The sequence below is a fragment of the Rissa tridactyla genome, chromosome 2 (genome assembly GCF_028500815.1).
Source record: "Rissa tridactyla isolate bRisTri1 chromosome 2, bRisTri1.patW.cur.20221130, whole genome shotgun sequence".
NCBI lineage: Eukaryota > Metazoa > Chordata > Aves > Charadriiformes > Laridae > Rissa > Rissa tridactyla.
The window spans coordinates 118,730,424-118,752,440 of NC_071467.1; the positions used below are offsets into that span (position 1 = coordinate 118,730,424).

The window sequence follows — 22,017 nt, forward strand, 5'->3', positions numbered from 1 at the left end:
AAAAAACATCATGGGGAACAAAGAATCCAGGCGCACCAACTTCCCAGACTAAATTCCCTACTCCGTAACATGCTCCTTTCATGTACGAAGTTTTGCTTAATTTGTTTTCATTTAAAACAAACAGAAAACACTCTTCCCTTTCACAACATTACCCACTCACCCACAAAAAAGACACGGTTCTTGGCATAAAGCATTATACACCTCCCCTATAGGGCTAAAGGTGACAGGCTCTCAGTTCTCCACTGCTGGTCAGTAAATTTTACTGCCTAAACGTAACTAAGTGCAGGGTCTAAGTGTCAAACGTTCACAAACCTAAATGGCTTCTGGTCCCATGATTCAGCATTTGAAAAACATTTTTGTACAAAATGCATAAACCTATCTCAGCTTGTATTTGTGCAAGTACAACTCTTTTATTATTAAATGTCTGCACTTTAAATTGGTCTGTGTTCAGACTCAGAAGGGAACACAAAAAGGGAAGCTAAGCCTTTGTCGACAATTTACTTCTTGTGAGCACAAATATCATCTGTGTTCTTCCTCAGCAGTTAAGGTGAGACATGGCTAAAAATAATGAGGGCCAGATTCTGCTGCTAGATTACATTAATGTAACTCAAAAAAATTCACTGATACCATTGCCCTCAGAAATAATGGAATTATTCCAGAGATACACAGGCAAGCAGAGCCAGGCACTGACCTTACCTAGACGTTCTTATCCACTCTTTTTTCCTCATTTGGTTGAGGGTACTGCCTATTCCCCATGCTTTAAATTTACAATGCCATAACCAAATGAAACTAGATAAACAAAGTTGGTAAGACCAGTGACACTGCCACAATTGATGTTGCCGTAATACATATTAGCAACAAGCATTCTTTTAATGAACAACGGAATTTTCAGTGATGCTAAAACAAGAATATATGTGTAACCTATTCAAGTACTGAAGGTATATCATAAGCAACTAGAAGGATGCCATGTCCAGAAACCTTTAGTTATGTTATCAGGAACTTACACCACCAATGATATTGAAGAAATGCAGGAAAGTCCTACTGAAAATCAGCCACCACAGTACAGGAGATGCATAAAAAAGATGTATAGAATAGTGTAACAATCTATGAATGCTACCCATGATTCACAGCATAAGCAAAGCCAGCTGCAGGTTGTGTAGTATACTGCAGCAAAACCAAGTACCTGCATAGGACCACTGTTTCAGAACCAGGTATGCAAAATTGATCACTCAGGTATCCTTTAACACTATATAAATACACATTTCACCCATGCTCATGGCTGGCCTAGCATCCTACCCCTGAGGCTGTAAGTCAGATGCAAACACATTTCCTTTGGTTGGTTGTTTTCTGGTTTGTGCTTTTTTTTTTTTTTTCTTAAATCTGCTTACCATAGGGAAGAGACCGAGAGAGTGGTACCGACGTGATATGGCGTTTGGCATCGTCTTGTTCCTAAGGTTTTTCAGCTCTTCTTGAGCCTCATGAAGCATTTCCATGCACTCTGCATACTTGTCTTCCAGCTCCCGCAACTGTAACATACAGAAAACAGTCCAAGACCTTATGGGCTGCACTATCATCACAGAAAGACTGCAAATTCTTATCATGCTGGTAAAAGATAATGGTGTAGGGAAGAATATCCCACTTTAAAGGAAAAGAACTCCAAAGAGTGAGTATCACTGAAAATAATAGATAACATGGATTAGTAACAAAAGGGCTGCACGGGAGGAACTGCTTGCTCCATTTCCTATCCTGTGCATCTCCATGAAGCCACTATCAAGGAGAAGATACAGAGCTAAAAGTATCTTTAGTCTGAACAGGTGTAGTGCCTAATTACTGCCATGATGACCACAGTGGCAAACAGCACAGGAAAAGGATAAGGTATTTCACAGCATTCCAAAAAACTTAGGAATTTTAAAACCAAGACTTACATACATACATATATATACATATAACCTCTGACAGCCCAAGACCATGACTTATTTTCAGTCTGACTTTCTCAGGGAGCACATCTTATCACTCTGTCTGCAGATGTCTGTGTACCCTCATAGTTTTTGAGTTCATCAGCCATTTCAACCAAGTTTGGCAAAGGCATAGAAGTCTGAAATACCACACTCCTACAAGTTTCATAAAAATAAACTACTTGGCATAGAAACAGACATCCTGTTAATGTCTTTCCCAACAACACGATGGAGAAGCATGATCTCAATCTTTACGAAGCAGCACAGATACAACAGGCTTATCAGCAGGAAAAGTTTCTATGGGCATTCCCACCTTTTACACCAAGTATTTCAAATGCAAGACACATCATAAGGGTAATTAAGCTTTATTCATTCTATTTTGACCATTTTGATCAGGTGAATATAGTACCCAGAAGACAGACAGCAATCCTAGACTGTCTTCCGTTTATTTGTTGAACAAATACAGCACAAATGACTCTTCCATGTTATCTCACTATTCAAAATAGGCTTAAACTACGAGCCTAGAAAAGTAAACTTCTAAAGGGGTTCCTATATAGCCCATAAGCCTCAGTTTTTCAAAATGTGTGACAGTTGAAGGAGAAAAGAACAGGAAGGAAAAGGTTTTGAACTCTACCAGGAACATAAATGTTCCTTCATTCCATATACATAGGCAAAATTATTTAATACTTCTGAACCGGCTAAAACTCCCATGGTAAACTGAACAGCCATTGCCGTAGTACTAAATTGTTGTAATGCTAAGTAATGTACTCACCTCTGCTGTGAGCTGTCTCTGGGCATCTTTAGCTGCTCCCAAATGCTGGACAAGTTCTTCATTTTCAACAGCACACTAAAATATGCCAAGAAACATTAGAAATACTGTGACAATTTGTCCTGTGATCATGTTCGTATCCTATGCTACAGGTAAATAGAAGGATTCTAACTTTTCTCAGGACCCTCTCTGCAGCAATATTAGTCCACACATGTTAGTTTTAAAACATTTAAACAACATTTTAAAATGTTAACACAAGAACACCCAGCATCAGTCTGTGTACCGCTAAATGATCCCCCAAGACCATAAAACCAATGAGTATGTGCCCACTGAAATACTTGTACTGACATTCTTGTCTTACCAAAGTCACTCAGCTCAGTGCAGAATTTCACATCTAATATTTAAAATAAATGTAACTATTGTATTTGATAACTCATATATGCATCTTTTGATAAATTGATGCTTTCTAGCAAAGTATGCTAGATATTAAACATCAAACAAGGTCATCCAGATAACAAGAGTGTAAAATTTCCTTTAGGCTCTAGTATACAAAGGATTATAACTTGTCTTCCAGATACAATAGTAGCAAATCATAACAATAATCTTGCAACTGGATTCCTTACAGCTTTTGCCTTTTTCTGCAGATCGACTATCTGAGAGAGAAGATGGGTGATTTCTTCCTGCTGCCGGGCAGCATCTTCGGTTTTCTTTGCTAACTCTTCGGAGATATTGGCAATCTGGATGTTTGCATCCCCTTTAGGATAAGCAATTACAATTAACATTACAAACCCAAAAGCAGAAAAGTAAGCAGAAAGATGTTCTTTCGGAACACCACTTGATTCAGCAGAATCCTTCCCCAATACACAGCAATGTATTTTTGAAAAACAGCAGCAGGATGCAAAACCAGAAAGACACAAAGTTCTTGTGCAGCAAAGGAGACTGCACTTCCCCTTAACAATAACATTTTCTGTGCAAAACTATTTTGCAACTGAGAAAGATTTAGCTTACAGATGGAATTTTCTGCTGTGAAATTTCAACCAGAAATTTTCTCCTCCCCACCATTTATATAAGGAAAATAAGTGCCACAGAAAAACCATGACTGACTGATCTGACTCAGTTGTCTTTTTTTTCTTTTTTAAACTGAATAATCTCAATGAGAAGGGAAAAGAAATAAGGACATACTTAGCTCTTTTACGCAGTCATTAACAAGTTGTTGTTCTTTCTCTTCATAAGTAATTGTTTCAGTCTTCAGCTGACAGGCCTATTCAAGAAATCCACATCAAATATGCTACATTAGCACATTTGTTCTTTGCCAGTCTGTTGCTGCATTTCCATCTGCTTCAGAAAGACAAGCTTTTCTAATCACTCCAGGAAGACAGCGAGAAACTACAGTTTTTGCCTGCCCTCCCTCATGTTCTAGAAAAAGGGGCCAGGTGAACATTCAGCAGAGACATTCTCAGCATGGAGAAACGTGTATCATTATCACCACATCCCCACTAGATGGCACTTGAGTATTTTGCACTTGAAATAAAAAAAAGCCCTGAACATTCTAAAGACTGGTATGCAGATCTCGATCTGGTCACCTGAACAAAGCTAGGTATCATCACAAAGTAAATACTTGGTTTAAATAACCAAATTAAGCATCCAAGTATTTAAAAAACATTTGAAAAGCTCTGGCTGGCACTGTAACCATATATCCCGCATAAAACCTTAGCGCTACCTCCTGCCTTCCTTTGTCTTTTCCGCTCCAATTCTAGGAGTGCCAAGAAGAGCACAGCTACACCCAGCTGGTTCTGTCTGGCACCACCTCGGTGGGTCCATAACCTATTCCCAATGCTGAGGGCAGGCAGACACCCACAGGCTGCGCCTGTAGAGATATGCGTAGCTCGGAGGTTTCAGGTTCGGCTCCATGCTGTGCCTCGCTGCCACAAACTGCATCTCTCTGGAAGGGATGTCAGTGGTACATCAGAAGAACCGATGGCAATGTCCGTCTCGGTTCTAACCCTACCTTCATTATTCTCAAACTATCTACTGCTCATTTTCCTTGCACAACCTCTCAATGAAGCGTACAGCATTCTCCATTACACGGTGTCTTGTCCAAAGATGTGACACTACCTATTTGCAATGGTTCCTGCATTTGCAGTAGAAAATGGCAATGATGCTGTTTTCCTACATTCATTCTTAGCTCAAAAGTATTTCTTCTGCTATACTCTGCTTGCAAAATGGCAACACGCTCCCAAAGTTTAAAAGTTGCATTGAAAATTAATATAAAATTATTCATATGATATTCAATTATTAAGTGTTATCTCTGACAGACAAGGAACAGTAAATAAACATTTAAAAACTGTGTTTTCTGTGAAACAAACAGAATGTTGTCAGAAATAAAAGGCAAAAAAACCACATTCAACTTAAAATACCACCAGCCTGACTTGAAACACAAATTGAAGATATTTAATGCAAATTTAGGCTGGCAATTTTTATCGTGACAAACACTGAATTTGTACCAGAGAGATCATGCCAGCTTACAAACTTCTGATCTGCAGCTCAAGTCGCCCATATCTACCAGGTCAGCTCTTTAACACCTGTTTCAAAACGCAGTTTTGGCCTCCAAAACCTGCCCACACTCCTGCACATTCTTTTGGCAAGGAAACTGCTTTGCATGTAGCTTCATGTAAGCTTCCATGTCTCAGCCTTTCCTTCATTTAGAAGCATAAAGGATGGTGATTAAACAACTACAAAGAGATGTGTCATGTGGAATTATATACTCTTATTTAGACTCTCTCGACTTTTAATACATGCTTCTCAATACCTGTGTTACAGCATTCAAATGAATAACTGTATTAACAAAACACAAAGGGAGCAAATTCACCTCAGATCTAAGCACAACATTCTCCTCTTCAAGGTCCTTGAGCTTCTTTTGAAGAGAATCCAAATGAAAGTAGTTCTGGACGGAGGAGGAAGATTCATTCCTCTTCAGCCTTGTAATGAAAACAAGAGTTTTAACTAGTTTTTACCTGTATTAGGGCCAATCTCACAGGAGAACAGACTGAACAGAGGTCTCAAAAACAGTCAGAGCCACATGAAATACAGCTTTTTTCATGCCAGTATGTTTGGGCACCAATGTATTTGCAGTGATTTTTTAAAAAAAGAACATTTTTTAAAATTTATTATTCTCCATGCTTCCTATGGAAAAGTTATTCAGCCAACACTATGAGAAAGGAAACCAAGTTACTACAGGGAGCAACCCAACAGCTTCCTGATTAACACTGCACATACTTCACCACAACGCAGCCATAGCTCTGCGAGCAAGGGCAGACAGCCCCTCAGAGCCTGCGATGCCATTCAGCCAGCTAATTGCCTGGAACCCACACAATAATCCGTGCTTTATTTCTTGCCTTCTGCTCTAGAATTTTTCACGGTACCCTCGGGTCCATCAAGCACAAAGGTCACACACGTAGCATGTTCTAGCACGGTGTGCAAAGGTACGTGGTGTAGTGGGGTACTGCAAATGTCTGCCTCACCACCACAGTGACCTAGCTCCTGTGAAAGTCATGGTGCTCCGTCAGCAGCCTCCCTATGTACTTTCCCCTCCTGACTCTTGTTGGCACCAGTCTAGCCAGCTGGTGCCATGAACCAAGTTCAGAGTCCAATTTATAGTTCCAGCCAGTAAAGAGATCATTTTACTACTTTTCAAAGCTATCAAATTGTCCAAACTACCCCTGTTGAGTACCAGATGAAGGTTCAATGTTGTAGATTGATAACTTACGGGGTGGAACAGACAGACTCCGGCTCACTTTCTTCAGCAGCACTGGTATAGAACTGTAGCAGCTCATCTTTCATGGAGAGCTCATGCCGCAACTGAGAAACCTGCACAAAGATGCCGCTTGCAGATCAGTAAGTTGCTTTTCTAGGCGCATCCTTAAGTAAACCCACTATAAATCAGTGATTCATCCTCCAAGCATCACCTTCTGACTAAATCAAGAGGCCAAGACTGGAACAGACTAGAACCAGTTCTTTTATTTCTTAGAAAGAACGAAAAGGGTACCTTTTAAATAATCTATTAAATGTTATTTTTTGGAAGTTCAAAAACACAATTATTCACTGCTATTAAACATGTTTCTCTTTCACCTTCTTTCAGATGAGCAATCCTGATTCGTTATTGCATTAGCGTAGATTCATATCCACAGAAACAGATAATTGCCATGGTACTGCAGGAAATTAATGTGGCACAATCAAGTCAAATATCACTTTCTTATCTATTTTACGCGATGACTGTCACCATCTGGCTTGGATACAGACCTTGCAGACCTCAGATATAGACATTTCTTCCTCTCCAAAAGACTTTAGATAAAATTACTCAAGTGGATGTGTAGTAAGGTTGCATTTGGGACTTGACTACCTATTGAACTGCAGAATGCAACCACACAGTGGCAGGCTGCCATTCTGAGGTTGCTGCAATGGTGGAAGCTGCAGTCAGTTTCTGGGTGTAATCTGGGCTTTTGATGACTCTGAAACATAAGTCTAGTAAAGTAGTATGTGGGAGTCCCATAATCAGTACACACATGTATCAAAAATGAACAAAACAGCAAAATTTGGTGGTTAAGAGACCCTGTAATAGTGAGCTCCACAAACTTAATCTTGGTTAATTCATATTTTGATTCTCCAAGAAAAGAGTTAAAAGCCCAATTACACAGTAGCACTTACGCCACTTCACAGCTGCAATTTAAGACCCCAACAGCAAGAGATTAATTTTTATTTTACTTGCATAGTTATAAATAGCGTAACTGATCAGACAGACGTTCCCTTCCACTTGCACTGCAAGACCTGGCCCCCAGTTTGCACTTTCCAATGCACAAATTGCAAAGCACATTTGTTTTTATTAGACTTCTGCTTTTTTTATTGTAGGTATATTTATATTTGTAGTTATTACTGGCAAAAAAACCCAGAGAATATCAATAAAATAGATTTAAGATGCATTTTCATCAAACAAAAAGCAGACTCAATGCAATAAAGCACTTAAACTGTGCAGAATTTTAAGCAAAACAAGGTCATTTACTTTACTAAGGCTATTCTTTATAGTCAGATGCGCTAAGGCACTAAGTCCTCCTGAGAGGAGGACTCTCCCTTTCTAAAAAGAAAGGGAGAAAAAAAGCCCCAACCAACTACATTTCAGAAAACCATGAAATAAAATCCATGCATTAATTTTGTGAGATTCACTTTCCTCATTTCAGGAAGAGCAAAAAGCTGAGCCAAAACCAACAATTTACTTCCCTCTAGCACATTATGTCTCAGCCTCTTTAAGCAGCAAGGATTCAGATACTGTCAGTGGGTGGGCACTAGATCATCTCCAGTTTTTGCTACACTTTTTTCTCTATGAATTAGAAGACTGAAGATCCTATTTTCACTGCCATTTTCAAGCATTCCAATTTTCCAAAGGAGGGTGAACAGCCAGAAAGGGTGACCTTTTATGGGAAAAGGACCAGAAGCAATGGGCACAAACCGAAACACAGGAGGTTCCCCCTGAACATCAGGAACAATTTTTTGATTGTGAGGGTGACCAAGCACTGGCACAGGTTGCCCAGAGAGGTTGTGGAGTCTCCATCCTTGGAGATATTCAAACACGGTCTGGACATGGGCCTGGGCAACTGGCTGTAGGTGTCCCTGTTTGAGCAGTGGGGTTCAGGCATGATGGCCTCCAGAGGTCTCTTCCAACCTCAACCATGCCATGAAACACACCAAAAAACCCCAAACACACCACCTCTCTGCAGTCTGCCCCCACAGCCCCCACAGGATGGAGGAAAGGATCAGAAGCACAAAAGCCAGAAAAACTCATGGGCTGAGATAATGATAATTTAATAAGTAAAGCAAAGTTGATTGTGTAAGCAAAGCAAAATAAGGAATTATTCATTATTTTCTATCAGCAGGCAGACATTCAGCCACTTCGTGGAAGGTAGGGCCTTAGCACACACAATGGTTACTTGTGAAGACATACACCATAATCATGAATGTCCCAGCTTCTTCTTCCCTTCCCTGAGCTTTTACTGTTGAGCGTAACAACATAAGGTATAGAATATCCCTTTGGTCAGTTCAGATCAGCTATCCTAGCTGTGCCCCCTCCCCCAACATCTTGCACAGATGGGGCCAGAAGGAGGAGAGGGGAGAAAGAAAGAAAGGAAAGGGAAAAAAAAAAAGGAAAAAAAAAAAAAAAAAAGAGTGTCCTGATGCTGTGCAACCACTGATCAGCAATAGTCAAAACACTGGTTGTTACTAACACCATTTTAGTCACAAATCCAAAACACAGCACCGTACAGCCTGCCATGAAGAATATTAGCTCCATTCCAACCAGACCCACTACACATTTTTACATTGCAAACCACAAGATTCGTTTTATGAAGAGAAAGGACCTCTTCTACGTTTTCACAAGCCACTACACATGCACCCTTTGGAGCAAATACTACCACACTACCCCTGCACAACGTATTGTTACCAAGCAATAGGGACTGAGCCCTCATCCCACAGGGAAAAGGCCCATGAGCTGTCACCATGGTTGGTTCCCAAGACTTCATCTGTTCAAGCTTCTAATACACTCCATCACCCTGAAAGCTTCATTCAGCTTCAGAATTATGTCATGAACTACCTTAGAAATAATTTGAGGCAGAAGATAAGAGGATCCTCATATAGAGCACAACAGTTTAGAGACATGAGACCTAGCTTGCAGGAACAATCCTTACTGAACCATGGAACGACCGTTTTAGGAGTCCAGCTGATTGCTGACTGACAGCAGCTAAATGCTTAACAGGTTGGAATTACTCACTTAAAATGAAGACACCCAGTTACACTGTATGTAAATAACATCCATGCAAGTACCAAGCCAACGAGCATTTCTGTCTTTCCAACATTACCTTCTGCTCTAATAGACCAAAACCAATGTACCCTTTTTTAAGCCACCATTCTAGATAATACTTTTCCTTTCCTCTCACTTTACACAGAACAAAATCAAACCTGGAAAAGACTTTAAAACCAGCTATCACCAAAAACCAAACTCTGATAAGTGGCCTGAAACTAGAACAGCAGCACTGTATTACTCAGATGTCACCGCAGATTTGAGGTTTGAAGCTGCCTTTTTAGCTTCAGAAACACATGCCAAAATCTGAAGTGGAAAAAGCAGCGTAAACTGTGAAATTTAGAAAGATTAGGAGAAGCTAAAACCTAATGACCTACTCCGTTTCAAACACAGTTCACATTGTGACGGTTTACATTGCTTTGATACCAAGCTCTAATTTCAAAGGAGGCAATATTAAATTGTAGGTAGCACCATCTCAGTGAGAAGGGACACATCTTGAGATTGGAACTGCAGCATTCTTACTGAACATGGCAATACAACAGCAGACAGACACACCGTACCTGTGAACTGCACTTCTGTTGCTGAAAAGGCGGACACCCGTCTCTCTAACCAAAACAACTTACACTTAAGGATGTCTCCTCAATATAATGCTTATGCTTTCAGTATATAATTCTGGAACAGCAAGCTGAGACCAAAGTGTCCATGCATGCAGTACAGTATTTGCTTCAGTGCACTCACCTTTTGTTCTCTAGTGCACTACAAGAAAAGTCTCAGTTCCATCAGTTTTTATTGAACACGACCACAGCCTAAACCTAAGCAGCACCTGACAATACAAACTCAAAATACAAACCCAAGAATCTAACGCATTTTGCACAGGTGTATATTACTTTCATATGTACCTATGAATGCAGCACATTACAAGGACACAGGAAAAACTTGAGCTACTTAACAGGATGGTCAGTAGATTTTGTCAGGACAAGTTTGGTAGGTCAGAGACATAAAGCTAAATTATTCATGCCATGACACATATTCCAAGAAAACCTTAACATTATACCACACACCAGAAAAAAAAAGTCTATATATTACAGAAACCACAGAACCCCCAGAAAAAAAAATTTTAGGCAGTTTTTACAGAATTTTAAAAGTACCAATTCAATTCTCTTATCTTACACCTTGCCCTTAGAGACAGTTGTCTTAGTTACCATTCTAGTCAAATACTCAATATTCAGCATTAATGGAAGATCTGAAACCTACTAAGGAAAGATTTTCAACATACAAAAGTGTCATGACTTTAAAGTCTGATGAGCTCTGCCTCAAAAGCATCCATTTCTGAAGGAGTCAGAATGACAACATGAAAAATAGGTGTTGATAGAACATATGGCCCAGCATACCAAGCCACCTGGTAAGAAGCTTATTTCTGGTGGCACTTCTCCCAGTGCTGCTCCTGACTCCCTCTAAATAAAAACAGACCTGTCAGAGGCAGTCCATCCCCGGCTTCCCATTTTCCTCAATCAAACCTTCCATTCTGGATGTATGGTATGAATGCGCTGCCCTGCCCAGTCAGTATGCATGTGCCTAGTAAATGCCATGTTGACCAATGCACAAATAAATTGGTCTGCCACATGATGGGACTCGGGCAGCAAACAACAGCACTCCTCTGGGACATAAGAGAATTAGTTTTCCTTGCCAAAATGGGCAGGCCACACCAAAGGATATTATTTCTATGTGTGTGCTTCAACACCATTTATCGCACAACTGGGATCCCTCCATCCATGCTTTATTTACCAGTCCATCTTGGATATAATTCAACATCTTGCAGCCCTGGGCAGTTTTATTAACAGCCTTTTTTTTTTTTAAAGTTTTTAATCCACTATAGTTCATTGTTCTCCTGCTCGCCCGGCAACTGTGAGATTTCTCTCTCTCTTGCTCAAAGCTACATATGGACGAGATTTACAAACTAAGGTCACTGTCCCAGAATAAAAGAAACAATATTTGCCTCCAGCTCCGTTAGTTAAGTCAGTAGAGTTTAGTGACACTTTCAATACAGATAAAAAGCTCTTTTAAAGCACCCTGTACAGTTCCATCCAAGATACATGCATCAAGAATCTGCCAGTTCTTATAGCATCCAACTCCTCATTCAGAGGAATACAGATAAGAAATAGCAACCATATAAATACTTGATTAAAAATTCAACGGTAGGTGGAAAACAAGGTGTTACTTGAAACAATGTAAGTTTTCAGGTGTGTTTTATAGAGCATACCAATTCAGAAAACACATGGACCACCATATTATATTCTAAACATGTTCATCAAATGTCTAAAACATTATTACTGCAGTCAAACTGAGATAAATCTGAGTAAGTACTGCAGCAGGATACCGACCCATGCTTCAACAGATTATATTATGGTTCCCTGGAAATAAATACAGCAAAATCACAAGAACCTGTAAGATTTTAGTAATCTAGATAGAAGGTAGCAAGTCTCAACCTATAACCATTTGCTTCCTAACATTGACAAGTTCATACATTCAGAGCATACTGAAAAAGGCAGAATGCGCAAGATCTCAGTGGGCACGCGCCCCTGAAATCTCCATAAATACAAAAAGTGATTTCCCTTATATGTGATATGTATATCACATTCAGTTTAAGAAGCAAAGGAAAGCACTCCCAGAATTCAAATGCTATGTTCTAAGAGCCAAAATTCAGCTCAGGTATGAATAGAAAAGCATTTGGGAAAAAGCAATTAAACATCAGTTGGAGAGGAATAAACAAGTGAGGACTGAGAAAGATTCAGGGGAGAAACAAGAAGAAGAAAGAGCTGCACACAAAGGGAGGCAGGAGAAGGGAAAGAGTGATGAGTGGGTTAATCAAAACAGAGGGGAATTATGCATAAAGCAGGGGAACACGGACGAAACAGATAGAAGAAAACAGCGGGTGCAGCGACTCAAGACTAAAAGAGCAGCTGGTTTCTGAGGAAAATGAAATCTGAGGCAGAGCAAAATTCAATGGCTTGAGGCTGTTTGTTTTTTTTCCTCAAATCACCTGATCTGAGCCAACAGGTCAAATTACTTTTTGGGTCACATTTCTGAAAGTGTACATGCTATAAAAATGGCTGACCAAACCGCAGCAACACAGATTGACCAGCTATGGAAAGGATGCCCAAGAAAATTAAGTACGGACAAGGTGAAGCTAGAAGGAAAATTCTCCCCATCACTGCAGAAACAGCACTAAGGTGTAAAAATCTTACCTCTTCCCTGATGTGTTCTACTTGCTCCTCCAGGAAGTCATTTCTTTCTGTCAGTGATTTATTCTTCTTTAAGAGCGACTGGCCAATCCGAGCAGCTAATTCTAAGTCCCGTTCTTTCTGTGAAGCATTAAGAAAAGAAAGCCAATTTCAAATTTTTTATTCATCAAAAGATCAGAGGGAGGGTAAAATTGTCATGAAAGGGAAAGAACAAGTACTTGAACAATAAAGAGACTTCCTCCTTCTGTGAGGGTTTGTTTGGTTGGGGTTTTTTTGCTAGTTTTCTTTATTTATTCCTGCTTATGTTATACCCATATTATTCAGAAAAGACTCACCCATACAGAGTTATTGAACCATACACAGGAAAGCACAGCTTCAAGGTCTAATGTAAAACAACGCAAGTAAAACCAGACCTGGTTCTCTATTACAGCTTTGTTTGAGAAACTACTGAGGGAAACTATTCCATCACCTTGTTATACCATCTGCAGAATGCAATCACAGAGCTTTAGAGGTTACATTTTAAAGAATTTTAAAGCAGCACAGAAAAAACAGCAACAAACTTAGGCATTTCAAAGCATTCTTCAGTTTCCACTTGCTCTACCTTGAAATAAAAGGCAGTAAGCTGTACAGGAGCAGAAGCCAATTCCACCACAATGAATGTTCAGCTCTTACATTCTTGGTGTACATAGATCCGTTAGTGCTTTCATATAAAAACAAGTCTTATCTTTTTCCTTTTTGCAGGTGCCCAAATCTACATTAAGTCGTTACTTTCATGCCATGCTTGCTCCCTTCTTCCCCTCCCTGTGTGCACAGAACTGGAAATAACTGATCTAGACAGTTCACCACATGCACCAATAAAACCTAGGAGCTTATCCTCTTGATGACATGTGCCTATATATGTCTCAGCTTCTGCAAAGGCTGAGACATCGGGTTGTAATCCACCTGCGACAGGATGATTACCTGCTCAAAACTTTGCACCATTCATTAAGCATGTCTATTTATCATTTTCTTATTCAATTACTAGATCTTTACAATAGTGGAGAACATGGTGCTAAGGTTAACACCCCTGCTTACTTTTAGTTCAGCACCAATTGAAAGAAGAGTTTTCTCCATGTTTGAGGCTTATTTACCACCCCGACAGCCATCCAGATTGTATGACTAAAAGCTACCTTGTGTCATGTATACATTAATGACAAAGCCTACAAAACCCACAGCTAACGACCACATGGATTTGAAGTCAATGAATTTGAATGAAGAGGCTTTCACAGTGGAAACAAAGGCAGTTATGTAATAATCAGTAAATAAAAAGAGAGGTTATTGATCACTGCTATACCTACAAATAGCATTTTCCAAATGGTTTCTGAAGGTCAGGCTGATATTTGCATTGAAAGCTACCGGCATTATCTAGTCATAAAATCTTTATATAATCTTATGTTCAATCTTTCAGAACAATAGGTTCCACAAAGTTATCAAAAAAATGTTTGGTTTACGTATTGAGCCAACTTATTGTTTAGTAAATTGGCTCACTTCATAAATACGAAGTGGAAAAAAAGCCATACTGCTGCAGCTTTGACTCCAGAAAGGAAGAGCTACTAGCAGCAAGGTTTCTAACCTCAAAGTTGAGGAATGTAAGCGTATTTCCAGGCTCTTTAATTAACCTCCCTAGACTTCCTACACAGTTTTTAGCAATTCAGCTCTAAACCTCAGTTTGGGGTCAGGTCTCTTACTCATAGTGATAAGGAACTGATGCATTACAGCAATATGCAAGAAAATACTGAAGCCAGACACATTTACACTATTATTGGAAAGGGATGAGAAAGCAGGTTCACAGAGGAAGCTGGCTCCTATTCTTACCACGCACCCAGGCAGGTCTGGTGTCACTCGCTTCGCTTAGTTTCAGGGCAATAGGCACAGATTTTCTAAATATCTGGCTGCATGTTGTTTTGAGATCTTCTCTTCCTGTCTCCCTCTCTGCCCCAAAATGCTACATCTTTCACCCTGCCAACTTTGTAATACATTCATTTGAAGCTCGCCAACAAGAAGGACAGACAAGGAGTAGCTTTTGGGGTTGTTTTTCGCATGTGTGCGTGAAGGTTGCAGGAGTTAGACCTTATATCTGTTTGCAGAAGTTAATCTCTTGTGATAACCATCATTTGGAGAACAGAGAAAGGAGCTGTAAGTGCATGTCTGCCTAGGTAAAGAGAGATAAATAAAACAAAAAAGCTCAGTGAAAGTGTTTTATTAAAGGTTCATCTATTACACATTTCCCCATTTTTCCTTTGCTATCATCCAGGCAGGGAGGTACACAGAAGCTTTCAAACATTGGCTCAGCAAGTCCTTCTAGCATTGCTCCCATGAGTGTGATTTCTGGATCTATAGACATTTGGCTACATGGACTCAGGGGAGGAAACAGTTTGGCAGAATGCTGCATCGTTACTAGAAGGAGCCATGGAAACAAATGCAAGTAAAACTCAGCCAAACAAGACAAAGGGAACAGGACACAAACAGGTAACAGACTGTACAAGTTAATGTATTATTCCAGGACAAGCCTTTTAGGTAAAGCATCGGTTTTAACTCGTATTTCATAGAAAGTTGTTTAAGAGTTCAGCTTAAAGCACAAAATGCAGGACTTTGTACTGAAGTCAGATGCATCTAGCGTAGGTGGGAGATGTGAGCATTCCCATGCTTGTTTCCTTGCGAAATTAAGAGGAAGAAGAGACCACCCCATGTATCTTGGTTAGACAGACCCCATTTTTGACATTGCTATTGCAATAAGCAAGCAAATAAATATGAAGGACTAAATTACACTCAGCCATGAACTAATTCAATTGTAACAGTTGTCACCTGAAAAACTCTTCATAAACATTATTTGGAAAAATCATTGCTCAAGCTTACTACAGAAAAGCAGCTAATCTCATTCAACAAATGTATCATGATATTTACTGAACATAAGACAATTGCTTTTTTACCATATCTTGAGTGCCAAAGATTACAGTAATGACAATTTATGTATTAATGGTATTAAAATAAAATATCCCAAACGAACCAACCAAAGAAAAAGCAAAGAAGAAAAGGCTTGGAGACAAACCGAGTATTAGATATTTTCCAATTTTATGTCTATGCACTTCTCTCAAAAGATGTTATTTAAGATAGTAATCACGAATACAAGACTATTTGTGAACTACTTTTTTAAAAAATTTTAAAAGATAATAAATTAATCAGTAAGATGTTATGAGCTTTACATGTACTGTAAAAATATGTGTAATTTTAGGATGATTCCCACCCCCTGCATTCGTTATGGCAAATATTTGGCCAAGAGCAAGTTAAATGAAGTTAAATGGCCTCAAATGAAAACTAAGCACAAGTAATGAATCTATATGACTGAGGTAAACAAATTACCTCTCCCTAGAAAGAATATTTACCTTACCAATGTAATAAAGTGTACAAACACTCAGAGTACTTATTCCTCCTCATTTGAGGACAGTCTACCAACGGTCTTTAGAAGTGGTACGCTATAATTTCTGTACTACTTTCTCATACTGTGTATGGGTCCTTAAAGAGATGTAATACTTGCCTCTTCAAGAAGACGTGTAACAGCATCTATATCATTGTATGTTTTAGTCATCTGGCCCACTCTTTCAGCACATAAAACTGCGAGGAAATAAAATAACACAAAACATTAATCACATTGGCAATACTATTAGGGAAAAAACATCCTTTAAAGACTTAAGGTTTGCATATGTTTTCATCTTAAAACTACTTATGTATACTCTTGGGTAAGTATATAAAAAGTCAAAAAAATAAATATCAAAGCTTCAAGTTAAACTGAGAATACAAGTGTTTCTCTTCTGCAATGAGTATTTGTTTTTGTCAATGGCAGAGCAAACCGTTAAAATGTTCAAATTTTCTCCTCTGAAGAGGTATGTCTTGAGCTTATGAAAAAAATAATCAAGAAAGAGTGAAAAAAGATGTTCTTAGATCCATAATTAGGATTCTATCATGTCACCTAGTCATTGTATTACGTGTAGCAGAATTACTCCATGAACAGGCAACTCCAATACTGCTAGTAACACCATTCAACAGAAATGTACTGTGTCATATTAAGTTGTTAAGAACTGGGTTCTATGGTATGAGACAGCAAAGTAAATACAAAATGCATGCAAAATAATAAATGATTCTCATAATACCCAGACCACACCATGGTGACCACAGTATCACTCATAAAAAATATTTACTTAGACAGTATGAGATGATTAATCACTAAGGCGGAACCAGGAGTCTTGTTAGATCGAAGAAAGTATGTGGAAGTTTAGTCTACCACTACAGATGATCCTTTAAAAAGTTACACTGATTTATCTAGAAGTCTGCGAGTTTTCTAAAAATCCACCAACAACCTGAGGAAACAGCACTTTCTTCTCTGTCCTTATATTCTTTTTGTATTCAGCTACACCTATTCCTCAAACTCCGCAATTCTGGAAAAGAGGGATTGTTAATGAAGTTGAGTTGATGATATGGACTATTGGTTATCAGGCTGCTGTAGCACAAATTGTTCTCCAGGGGATTTACCCTTGACAATGTCAGTTAAAGCTCAGTCTGACAAATTGGCTAACGTTGCTCTAGCGCGCATTAAGGCGGGGGCGGGGGGGGGAGAGACAGATAAGGCCTAACAAAATTTAAATTTAAAACAAAACAAAATAAAAACACCAAAGAAAAAGTGTATTGAGTGCAGTAACACTGCCAGGAGACTGCTTGTCACCCTAAGGAAACGACAGTACCCAATCTATAAATATACAATCTACATATAAATAAATATACAGGTGATCAGTACTAAGGCACATTAATAATACACCAAGTAGAACAGTACTTCAGCATCTGTTGGAATATTGGAGGGTTCCACAGCTAAACATCAGAACTTCATGCTTGAACTACAGCAAGAAATACAATTTGTTTCTGTTTATTTGCCTGTTTTTTATTTGCTATTTTTGAGCATATTGAGTGACATCGGTAGTTCCAGTGGACTCAAAAAATGCCATTCAAAAGTATTAAAAAGATAATTACCCTTATCCAAATAATTGAGTCTGAAAGTGGTAACAGTAAAAAGTTTAAGCTTCAAAGTAGTAATTTCACAAAAATTACATAGCAAATATAAAGAATAACTATACCACTGCATCTGTAAGATACAAGCTATAGTAGTCAAAAGCAGACTAATCAGGATTCCACAGAAAATCAGATTCCACAGATGGTGTCATATCCAGAAGACTATTCACAATTAAAAAAAAAAAATTAACATCACTGTAAACCGAATTTTTTTAAACATAGTAAGTTCATAACTCATGCAGTAAAACATCTATCAGAAACCCTGATGCCAGCAGTTTATTTTCCAAAACAACTGTACACTAAATAGTTCCCTTGGCTACAACATTCCCTTGCTACTATAAAATAATGTTTGAGATTGTCATTAGCAAGCTCGTTTTAACTCTGTACCTAGCACTAGTAATCACCACTGATTATGACTATGGCAACCTCACACCATCCTAATTCAGGTGAATATATAACCTTCCTAACATCCAAGCTGATAAAAAGATGGTGCTCCCACAGACAGAATAAAGTCACTCAGCTGGGAGAAAGAGTGATAAAGGTTGATTCGTGTGGCTGCCCAATTTGCTATTCCTTCAGAACTTGCCATTTTATCTTTAATGCAGAAGGGTAACACTATAGACTTATCACAACAAACTTATTACTAGCAAAGAATTAGCGACCTCATCACCAATAGCTTTTATATCTCAAAATTTCCATCAGACTTCTGTTGGTCACTGTTAAAACAGGTGCCTTAATACAGAACTCTGCCAACATGGAAGGGTTTCAAAACAGAAATTATTATCTCATGCACCCCCTTCAACGTCCAAGTGGAAACAAACAATAGACTACATATAACAAAATGCCTCCTCCGGTCAACCACCTCCTATCGGCACTCAACCTGCAACACAGCAGAAGCACAGAGCTACTAACTGAATGGAAAGCTTCCCTTTTAGAAGAAGGGCAAACTTGCAAAGAGGTGGTGCTCTCCATCCCTCAGAAGCCAAAGCTGGTGGGGAAGAGAAGGTGAAAAGTGAGGTGAGGGAAAGCAATTCAGAAGAAACATTTCAAAAACTCAGCGTCTCAGTATGCAGTTAGTCAGCCTCCACAGATTACAAGATTTGGTCAACTGCTAGGGTGGCAATTTTGATTTCCTTGGTGTCCAAAAAGACTACCAAGTGAAAAAGACACACTATTTTGAATGATAATTTTGAGCTCTGATCAGGGCGGGGGGAGGTGACACATGACAAAAAAAAAAAAACCAAACCAAACACCACAAACTCCACAGCTCTAATGGATTCTGCATAGCAGGTTTCTAGACTGCTGGAGGTTCTGATGAATATGAGAGCTTCGTAATGCTATCATAAAGATAAAGCAAGAGTAAATGAAGGTCAACACTCTGTAACACAAAACCTACAGTGCCCCTTTACTGACCTCTTTTTGTTCACTTGCAAATCAGTAGTATTTTTGCTTGAGGGTAAAAGGAAGCGCAGTGTCTAAATGGATGGATGCATGCAAATATTCAAATCAAATACACTTTGCACCTCTCAGTTTACAGACAAGGCTGTTAGACAATAAAGAAAAAAAGAATAAATTAAACAAAAAATTGTCTACAAGCAAGTGGAGGGACCATAGAATTCCAGAAACACAGAGCTAGAAAATGTGATTTGGTAACTGCTTTGAAACAAATGTCACAAATCCAAGACAGGAAACGAAGAACAGAGAAAGCTTCTATCACATTATTTCCATGACAGCATTAAATACATGCTACCAGGGACGTATCTGAGGTTCAAAGTATTTGGGCTTTTTAAAAGCCAAACACACAAATGGACAAATGCTACACAGATCAAGTATTTCCTCTGCCTTAAAGTACCTAGCACCACCTCCACACCCTCTTAAAGCTTGCAAATTTTTAGGTACCCGCATTCCTGTGTTTCCCTAAGTGAGTACAGCTGAAAGGTTGTACTCTGCATTTATTTCTCATCATCTATTTAGTGCAGCATCTTACTGGAAGCTTCTTTCAAGCTCTGAACTCCACAAGCTGAAGATGCTCAGGGAGAAGGGAGGAACGTACCTACCTTCCTGGATTGCTCCCTGAAAGTCACACAGCCATCTAGCACGCTGCTTAGAGGAAAAGTGTGTTTCTGGGAACAGGAAACAGCCATGGAAGGGAAGCAGAGCAAGAATACCACTACTGGAAGCTGCTGCAATGAGACACCACCCACCAAACAGGGGATTCAGATGGAAGAAAAAAAGAAGAAAAAAAAAAATAATCACAAGAGCTAGCAGTCACAGATATCCTCAGCCCCTGCTCCCTGCGTCCCTCCTTGAGACATACCCCCCTGTTCATTTTTGAGACCTATCAATCACGGACAAATTAAAGAACTAAAAGAGAGCAGCCATGGCTGTAGAGGAAATCCCAGCTCCCCACTGCTCCTCTTCTCATCTATTTACAACTACTGGGAAACAAAAGGGAAATAAGATGTTATGGTAAAGTTTCACTTTTGGCGCAGATAATAATGACATGTATAATTATAATTATCGAGTCTAACAGGGAAGGCCCTAGTGCATAGGGATTTCCCTATTACCATAGCTTATTTCCTCGGAAACTACATCAGGATAAGGGAATACTGTTCAGGGAGAACAGATCTCTGGCAATTTTAATACTGATGCTCCTTGTTGTCCAGGTGGCAGCAGGGGACAAACTTATTGCTTTTTTTTTTTCATAACAGTTCCCTACTCAAAGCCTTTAACCATGGCAAGGCCCACTATATTCTTGATTGGTCACGAGAAGCCCTGCCTTGCAAATGGCTTCTGTCTCCCTCCCTTCTCAGAGGCTTCTGCTCAGGGCTCTCCCTAAACACTGACGTATGATACAGCAGCAAGTTCATTGCATCCTAAATGCTAAACACCGAGGGACCAGCCACCCTCCTTACTGCTGGATGCCCCTTGGCAAACACAAGCAGTCAGAGCCCCTGGCAGACTCGGACTTCTCAACTCACGTTGGTTTCATTTCTGAAAGGCTATTTTTGCACTCCAAGAATAAAGCACTTGCTCTAGAACCGAAGCTGTGATTTTTAGCCACCGATAGTTATCCTCTGGCACTGGTTACTGCGAGCACTACATCGACTTGAGCCAAGCACATGAGGAATTCTGAAACCGTGCCATACAACCTATTCAAATAAACTCAGGAAAATTATACCTAAAATGTGCCATCAGCTCTGTTACTGACCCAGACTAGAACGATTTTACATGTTTAAAGGTAAACATGGTAGCTTCTCCTCCACTAAAGAGAGGGTTTTGGAAGACCTGGCTAAACTGGGGCAGAGGCTTCAGGGTGTCACATTTAAAAAGGCCCCGAGAGAACAGGTTCACTTAAAGAGCTTAAAAATTTTTTTCAAGCTCCTGTGACAGTAGTCTCTTAAAATGTGCTTTGAGGCACGACTTGCTATAAGCCCAAATTTTAACGCAACACGCCAGCAGTTCCTCCAGCCTACCCCCGGCTCCCCCAGCACAGGAGCGGGTGGAACACTCCAGAAGGCAAACAGGGAGTTCAGCGGGTGGCTGCGACTCCGGCGAGAGGGATAAAGAGCGGTCACAGTGCGCCAACTGCTCCACAGCTGTCAAGTCACACCGTGGGCGAGCTCCATGGAGGAGTCTGGAAGAACACAATGTAGCGAGTGATAAACACTCACTCAGCAAGCACATATTACTGCCATTAAAGTTAACTACTGTAAGTTCAATAGACAATGCCAATAGATTCTTTTTTTTTCTTTTTTTTTTTTTTTTAAACTGTTACAGCCTAGTTTACTGTGATTTCAAGGGCGTAGTTTGCAAATTAGTCTTTTAATATTAAGGTGCAGTTACTGATTCTTCTAGAAGAAGAGATTTTATCTTGCCTTTTAAGCTATGGTTTGGAGAGTGTTTGTTTACTGCCATTTCTCTCATACAGTACTCAAATAGCTTAGTATATCCCAAATTAAAGCCACACATAAAAACCTATGTTATTACTTAATCTCAGGTTTGGGAAAACACTCCACTGTTATTTCTTTTCTAAAGCTTAATGCCCAAACACTCAGGCTGGTAGCCATTTCAAAGTACTTTCTCTAAGCAGGGCATAGAGAAACAAAT

General features: G+C 39.5%; 1 protein-coding gene across 10 annotated transcripts in view; it reads right to left on the reverse strand.

Annotated features, from left to right (window-relative positions):
- Positions 1-22,017, reverse strand: part of TRAK1 (trafficking kinesin protein 1) — a 134,874-nt gene that overhangs the window by 24,191 nt on the left and 88,666 nt on the right. For all 10 annotated transcript variants that reach the window (XM_054190304.1, XM_054190302.1, XM_054190303.1 and 7 more), the window contains 8 exons: positions 16,385-16,461; positions 12,814-12,930; positions 6,491-6,591; positions 5,594-5,702; positions 3,907-3,985; positions 3,348-3,478; positions 2,728-2,802; positions 1,389-1,526 (listed from right to left, as the gene is read on the reverse strand). In XM_054190304.1, coding sequence (XP_054046279.1) covers positions 1,389-1,526; positions 2,728-2,802; positions 3,348-3,478; positions 3,907-3,985; positions 5,594-5,702; positions 6,491-6,591; positions 12,814-12,930; positions 16,385-16,435 — 801 coding nt within the window. In that variant the 5' untranslated portion in view covers positions 16,436-16,461. The remainder of the gene's footprint in view (positions 1-1,388; positions 1,527-2,727; positions 2,803-3,347; positions 3,479-3,906; positions 3,986-5,593; positions 5,703-6,490; positions 6,592-12,813; positions 12,931-16,384; positions 16,462-22,017) is intronic.